Source organism: Adiantum capillus-veneris, chromosome 26 (genome assembly GCF_014529385.1).
Source record: "Adiantum capillus-veneris isolate H3 chromosome 26, ASM1452938v2, whole genome shotgun sequence".
Lineage (NCBI taxonomy): Eukaryota > Viridiplantae > Streptophyta > Polypodiopsida > Polypodiales > Pteridaceae > Adiantum > Adiantum capillus-veneris.
The window spans coordinates 118747568-118755322 of NC_140956.1; the positions used below are offsets into that span (position 1 = coordinate 118747568).

The 7755-nt window shown below is 42.0% G+C and overlaps 2 protein-coding genes across 2 annotated transcripts; both read right to left on the reverse strand.

Moving 5' to 3' along the window:
- Window positions 1–1559: 1559 nt before the first annotated feature.
- LOC147424066 (uncharacterized) lies at window positions 1560–2422 on the reverse strand (the record flags this gene model as incomplete). Its single annotated transcript, XM_086501539.1, has 1 exon — window positions 1560–2422. A coding segment is annotated over one exon (600 nt), but the record flags the coding sequence as incomplete, so codon positions are not given.
- LOC147424067 (uncharacterized) lies at window positions 2312–6258 on the reverse strand. Its single transcript, XM_086501678.1, has 6 exons — window positions 5845–6258; window positions 5407–5565; window positions 4531–4663; window positions 4352–4414; window positions 2802–4190; window positions 2312–2632 (listed from the first exon to the last, which is right to left on the reverse strand). The coding sequence occupies exons 1-6, from the start codon at window positions 6033–6035 to the stop codon at window positions 2576–2578; spliced, it is 1992 nt and encodes a 663-aa protein (XP_086357804.1). The 5' UTR covers window positions 6036–6258; the 3' UTR covers window positions 2312–2575.
- Between the last annotated feature and the right edge of the window lie 1497 nt (window positions 6259–7755).

Genomic DNA, 7755 nt, shown 5'->3' on the forward strand with positions numbered 1-7755 from the left:
GAACCATGTATATTATTACATTTGTCACCGCAGTTCATTTTGCCAATCAATTCTTTATGCCTATGATGTTGTACAATTGTCATTATTACATTTGCCAATCAATTCATTTTGCCTATGATGTGTACAATTGTCAATTTTACGCTTGTCAATTTTGCAAACAATGCGTCTTGTGGGTGACTATTTTGGGTCTATTATCTACTCTTGCACTTTTTTAAAAAAGTGAATCAAGTACAATATGGTTGATGGGTGGCAAGGCATTCAATGCCTTGTCACCAAAAAACAATTCTCTCAGGCGTCGCTATTTATAGCTCTGGAGCGTCGCTATAGACTTCTGTGTAAACGTCGCTATAACCGTCGCTATGAGCGTCGCTATATAGCGACGCATATAGCGACGCTCTCGTAGCGACGCTATTAGCGACGGTTTTAGTGACGTCGGGGGTTATAAAAACCTAGTGTATTTCCGTCGCTAACAGCATCACAAGAGCACACAACCTCTTGTAGTGTTGGTGCAATCCCAGCTAATTAATTCACAAGAAGTTTTGGACAGATTATCACAATAATTCTCACATTGTGACTCCAGTTTCCTACATGAAAAAATTTCTATATCTTCTTGTGTAAGTACAGCTTGGGCAATATTTTTCCATAAAGGGTGAGAGCAGATTTATATTAAAGGAGCGAAATTACAAAAAGCTACCGCACAGGGTATTGTTTGGTCAATAGTTACAAAACAAAATTGATGTTCAAGATTCATTTCTAAGCTGTCCAATTTTCCAGAAAATCATGCAGGCGGGCAACAAGCCGAATTCCATTGCTATGTAGCCTTCTTAGTCTTTCTACATCTGCTCTGCATTCGTCCAGCATCCTCTGCAGGTGTGTATAGGAGCCATCAAGGAGCACCTCTTGTCGCTTGTTGATGTTGGCACTGTTGTAGTAGCTCATACACTTGAAGCTTGCTTGGGCAATATTTGCTCCCATCTTCAGGCTCTTGATCTTAATTCAAACCAGCTCGATCTTTGGCCCCATACCTACGTAGTACGAAGCTTGGCCGTATGTCACATCTTCAGTATTTAGTTCATTGGGGAAATAATCTCACAAGAAGTGGCCATCAGTTTTCACGCAACATTCTTTTACCACCATATAAGTTACTAGAGATTGCTCTTTTTGAACTCCTGGGAGCATAACTCTTTGAGAGTCCATCGTGATATAATTCGACTCGAGAATTTTTCTTTGTGAAGGAATACAGCCAATCCAAGATTTGAGGTTTTTTTTAGATTTCTATACTTGATGCACATGTTTGAACCTTAAAGAATGTTTGCCGCCTTGCCGCGCACGTACTGATAACCAAAGCTATAAGATTCAAGATGTTCCTTAATTTTTTTCATCTGTATGGTTTCCCACATGACATTTTGTGGCTGTGTAGAGAGAGACGAGAGACAGAGGCAAAGACCATATGAATCTCACTTCATTTGAACAAAGTTTGTCGCCTTGTCTATTAAGTATAAGCTCTAGAGCCGGTATGTACAAAAGACCATATTCGCTTAAGCAAAGATTGGGTGCAAATATCATTTTACTATTGTGTGCCAACAAAAACTATGTCAGAAGTCCATAAAACTTTGATATTAGAGAACCGATTATGATATATGTTATCGCACTATGTCGATCACAAGTAATCCATGGTTAAAATATATGTGGCAATACTAGCCATAGACTGATACCCAAATCAAAGCTACATAAGAGAACTCTTTTCCCTTCAATGGCTTCAATGTGGGATAAATTCACCTTTACCTCGTATTTCATGTGACTACATCATTTCAACCTTACATTATTTGGATATTCGATCAACATGATATGCCCACCATTGTTTTATATCATGGATCTCTGTTAAGGTTGGGGTGTAGTTCTCTCCATCCTGCATTTTAGAAATTTTAGAAAGCCATGTGAATGTATATGGAGGCTTAGATCCACAACAAACAAGTACTAACTGAGGAAGGATAAACTGATTTACCTTATGTAATTGTGCCACGATCTTTGCAAGCAAGTAGTTTGAGTTTTGATCAAGCTCCATTTTAAGATCAATACATTGTAGTTTTTTCTGTTCAAGGGCTGTTACAATGTTGATGATGGCTGCATTTGCATCTACATCTCTATGCTCAATGCTGAAACCTAGCTCAAAATGAGGATGGACTTGTTCCTCTTCAGAGGAATGATAGAACTCACAGCTTGCATGTGGTTTGAATAAGCTAGTAGAATGGGCCAGTTTTTCCGTAGTAGCAATATCTATGTTTTGTGAACCAGATTCATGGCTCCCCATCGTATTCCCAAGGTCCCTACTGTTGCTCTTTTGCAATGAATCGTTCTGTCGTTGAAGATCATGGACAAGGCTTTGGACTTCTTTGAGATACTCGATCGTACGTTCAAGAATTGTTCAAGAAACTGTTAGAGGACATGCAAAACTTTATAGCTTGTCACAATTAGCTGATGATATCCGATGATTAGCTGTGTATAGCCTACTTTTGCTTGTTGGCAAACGAGGTATATTGCCAAACAAATGCGATCCCGCGTGCGAGGCGTACGCTCAGCCTGTTATGCAGCTTGCGTATGGCTTGTTCACAAGCCAAAAGTGTGGATAAGCCTGATGAGTGAATATAAATCAAAGCCTTTAATTATAACTACTTAGGCGTTTGGTCAAGCTACATGCAAAAAATGCAAGATGCACTGCTTGTAAGTTTTGCAATATATGGCTCACATAGAATGTGAATAAGCCCGGTATAGAGTTATAATATTGCGAGCCAGTCAATTACCTTGGTAATGTTGGGCACGAGAGTGCGGAGAATGGAAATGCAGTCCCCTTGTTTGCGTCTGCGATTTCGCTCTGCAAACATGTGCTGCTTGGCAGATGCTGCTTCATTAGTCTGATCCTGTACTGTTGCTGTTTCCACATTAACACTACCTGCTCCTCTAGCACCCTGGTTATAATCGTCTTTCACCGCAGCTAAGTGATGCTGTATTGATGCCGCTGCTTCTAATTGTCGTCTCATCAACACAAAATTAGCAGCTCCCGCAGCAGCCCTTTCCGCATTCATCATGTTTGCGACCTGGGGCAAGCGATTTCGCAATATCTGCTTCACACTGTATTTGTTTGTATTGATATTTGATCTCAGCTGATTGGGCCTCTTCATTCTAGGTTGTACCGTTAAACTCCACGGCTGAAAAGCGCTAAACACAAATCTACTCTGAGGCCGATCTGGTCCGGGGTTGTCTACAGCATGAAAAGGAATCTGATTGAGATTCGCTGCATCTGATCCAGCCGGGTTGACAATATTACTTGTTGATCCCTGCATTTGCATTATCAAGTCTCTGTTGCTTCTTTTATCAGTGCCAAGTATGTCCGCTCCAACACCCGCAGAACTTATCTGCTTTCTTGCACTGGAACCATCCTTTACCTCCTCGATTGCATTACCAGCAATCTGGCCAGATGGTTCAGTACCTAGCTGTTGAGGCCTGTAGTCGCTCAAAAAAGGCATTAAAGGAGGACTCGACGGCGTAACATCCATGACATTTCTTGATGATGAGAAGTAGCTGAAGGTAGGGTTGTCAAAGAGAAGCTGTTGATTACTATAGAAAGGAGAGGGTGCCGTGCCTGGATCATGGACATTATGATCAAGAACTTCCAAGCTCAAACTCGGCATAATAGAGAAAGAGCTACCATATAATGTGTGTGAGTTGTCTGTTTGATTGAGAATGTCAAGCTGATTAAAGCTAGCTACCATGCTCATTGGTGCAGCTGGTAGATCACAGCTGGTAGGAATCCAGCTAAGCATTTCATCATTATAATTACTGAAAGAAGGTTGAGTTGCAGTGCTAGGACTCATCGTTTGTTCCAAAGAAGGTGATGAGGAGCTTAGCGAGGAAGAAGAGAGGTAGGAACTTAATGAGAGGCTTGGTTCTCTGGCCATAGCTCTACTTCTGTATATTTGCATTGGGTTTACTAATGCATAACCCAGTGCTGTAGTATTCTGCTTCAACTCTGCCTCTCCAGATATTCCAGAATACTGTCTACAAATGTTTGAAGGCATTGAGGCCGGCATCGGCCCTGATCTGCCACCGTCGATCAGCTGGGTACCAATTGTATTTGTGAACTCCAATAAATATTGGGGTAGCATAGAAGTACTACCACCACTCTCTGGAACCTATTGAGGAGTTTAAATTAGAATCTAAGCAAAAGATTAGGACGTCGCTAGCATGTCAATTGCCATGACGTACTGTCGTACTGTCGTACTGTCGACCAATGATGCATCTTTTATCATGTGGCCATGCCCACTTAATATACTAACGTTGACATAGCACTTACCAGCTCTGTGGTGCCTATCTCCAAGACTCCAGCATTCTCTTGCAAAAGTACACAAACTATAGTCTGCTTACAGAACAGGAGACAAAAGTCCCTTAATTAGGATCGAAGTCATGAAGACCACGTCAGCGATGAACAAATTCTGGTTGATTGAAGGTCTAGAGTCAGTACTAGTAGCTCACCTGAAATCCATGAGTTTGCAAGGCAAGGGGAGCTGGTTGATGATTATAGCTACTTAAAGCATTTATTTGTTGCAAGAGCTCATTTCCTGAAGCCCATTGATGCTGCCTGCTTCTTGTTGCTCTTCCAGCAATCCTGCATTATGCATCACGAAATATACATTACGTATGTTTAGGAGAGGATTAATCGACAAATTAACCCAGCTACATGCACAGAACAACGTCAGTAGTCACATTGCATACAGCTAGCTGCAGAGGTGAGACATGAATAGGTAAATGTATCGAGTACAAGATAAAAAATGCAGGTCAACAAAACTAGTAATCTCATAAAATCTATGCAACTAATTAACTAGTTAGCAGATGTAACTAGTTCATTGAGTGGGGTCATAGCTAATTGTAGGGTCCCACACAAGAAGATTTAGAAATTTTCTCATGTAGGAAAATGAAGCCTCTTGGAGTGTTTTTCATACAATGCATAACATCATGAGCCGTGGTGGGGCCGGTGGTCCCCTGCCTCCAATTGTACCTAGCTAGGTATGCGGTACCTCTCGAGCAGAAGCTCATGATGTTGAAGTAAGGCACAATGTGGGAATTATTGTAAGAATTTGTCCAAAACTTCTTATGCCAAGTACTCTGTGTGGGCCGGCGGGCTCTCAAATGTGATTGGCTAGTTGACATTGCGTTAATCCTAAGAACTCCCAAAAGGACAAGGCTTTCCATCATAAAATATACAATTAAACAAGCACGTGAGATGCAGCCACTCAATCCTAGCTAGAGTACTATATTTGCAGTACCAATTAATATTTGCAGTACCAATTACAGGAATTCTCTTTGCAGTAACTGATCACTTATAGCTGCAAAGACAAAGATATCACGTACCCTAATCCCAGGGGCAGCAAGCGGCACTGTTGGTAAAATCTCTGCAAGACTAGTCCCCTTTCATAACCTTGGCTCCTCATCATCTGTTGATAATTATGATCCGGGGCTGTACTGGTGCCAGCGAATGCTTCGTTCACGTCTCCTCTACTCCACGCAAGCCTGCAGACAGCCGGCCCCGGCATTAACATTAACATATATAATATATATAGCAGCAATGCAAGAGTTCTAACTTCCCATCAGCATTAAATTAAGATGAACTTGCTAAGCTAGTCGTGTGTGTTGGAAGCATTTATCAAGAGGTAGTTAGTTGGAGACTGACTTCGAGCCAGATAATTACTAATTTCTTTACACAGCATTAGTAATATAATTTGATTCCTAATTATATAAGTGCTGACATATATGCTGTGAGGATAGTCGATAGTAAAGATGGACTAATACCCTGGAAGTGGAGAGCGCACTTCTTTCCAAACTGTGTAATAGGTCCACCCAATTTGTTGGAGGAGCTGCTGAGCTTCCAGTTGCTCATGAGCAGAGATGATCAATGGGAGATCAAAGCTGGCCGTTGCAAGATGATGATCGTCCGGACCAATTGACGCAGGGGAATCATGCTGCTGGTTGAAGGGATCCATATACGTAATATTTTATATAAAATATGAAGCGGAGATGATGCTGCTAGCCAATTTCTGAGCTACCTGATTGGAATAATCTAGCAATGCGCTCTACAGAATAAATAGAAAAGATATAGCGAGTGATGGGTGGTTTTGCAGGCGATCAACTGCGGCTGTACGAAGAGTGTGTGTGTGTGTGTGTGTGTGTGCGAGAGAGAGAGAGAGAGGGGGGAGAGAGCGCAGATCAAAGGCCCCTTTTAAACTGTGGGCGTGGAGCTGATATATAGAAGTGGAGGATGCGCCGGGATTAATACCCAAACAGCCTCACGCGCTGCTCTGCCCAAGTCAGCTTCCTCAGGTCTTGTCGCTTCTATTCGAATCCCAGCCCTCCACCTCAGCATCCAAGTGTCTATATCATGCGGTCTCAGTTTGGCATACTCACACCTTACGTCAGCGTCTTTTCTCGGTCCTCCTTTTTCCTTTCCTTCCCCCAACGCAGTTTTACAAAGTCAGCGTTTAAGACTTGCCAGACCCAAATGTCCTTCTAAGGTAACCGGACCAATCTTCTAATACCAATTTTGGCCAAGAAAGCCATAGGAAAGTGGTAGAGAAAACGTGCAATTCTCTCACCACCCATCAAGTATGTGTCCCCAATTTCGGAAGCAACTGCATTAAGGGGTATCTCGGGAGATCCTCAGGATAACTTTGAAGTCAAAAAGGGGAAGGGAGCAGGTGGAAAGAGGATGCAGTGGACACGTGGAAAGAGGAAGAGAGAGAGAGAGAGAGAGAGAGAGAGAGAGAGAGAGATCTCTTTTGCCAGGTCGAAACGCAATTCTCAGTCACTCCTTACGGAGGGTGTGGGCATCCGTCTGTAGGTGCGACAGCGAGAGAGACTCGGAGAGAGGTGCTTTGAGCGATGGACATGGGTCCGCAGAGGGCGGAGTGGGAGAGACAACGACGACGCTGCTCTGTGAGATGGCGCTGGTGTGACCTGGTCTGAGGGAGTGTTTCACAGGCGGAGATGGAGGTGCAGAGGGTGAAGCCATCGCTGCGCAGGTAGGGCAAACGAAACGGCGTCGCGCAGAGGTATCTGGGTAGATTCCGTGTAATCGACGAATCGACCCAGTAAGTGCCATTAAGTAGGCCTAGTCACCCTCACATTAACTTTTATAGGTGACATTTCAAATCATTTCAAGCCTTACTATATTCATTTGAACATTTTCATTATGAAAATGAGTGAGTGTGTGTATGTATGCGCGTGCACGTGCATCTCTCTCTCTCTCTCTCTCTCTCTCTCTCTCTCTCTCTCATTAAAGTGTTCAGAAAAAAATTTCTTTACTTGAATATGCCTAGAGAAAATGTTAAAAATTAAATTTATTTTTCAACTTTTTACATTATTTTTCTCTATTTCGAGGTGGAACTTCTCCTTTTCCCCTTGCTCTCAATTGACATTTTTGAGATTGAAAACGGCATTGTTAGAAAAAAACCGGAATCTAGTGTATTTTAACCGGTTAAAATTGAAAGATCCCGATTAGATTTTAAACTTGCCTTTAAGAAAACCGACAAATTTACACAAGTTTTAGTGTAATTGTCGACAAACGATTCAAATTTTGACCTATAAATCGAGAGATTTCAAGTTTCCTCTTATTTTGACTGTTTAGGAAAAATGTATTTTTCTAGCCATGAACGACAAGATATTAAGTTGAGACACATTTTTTTCTCAAAACACATACCATTAACA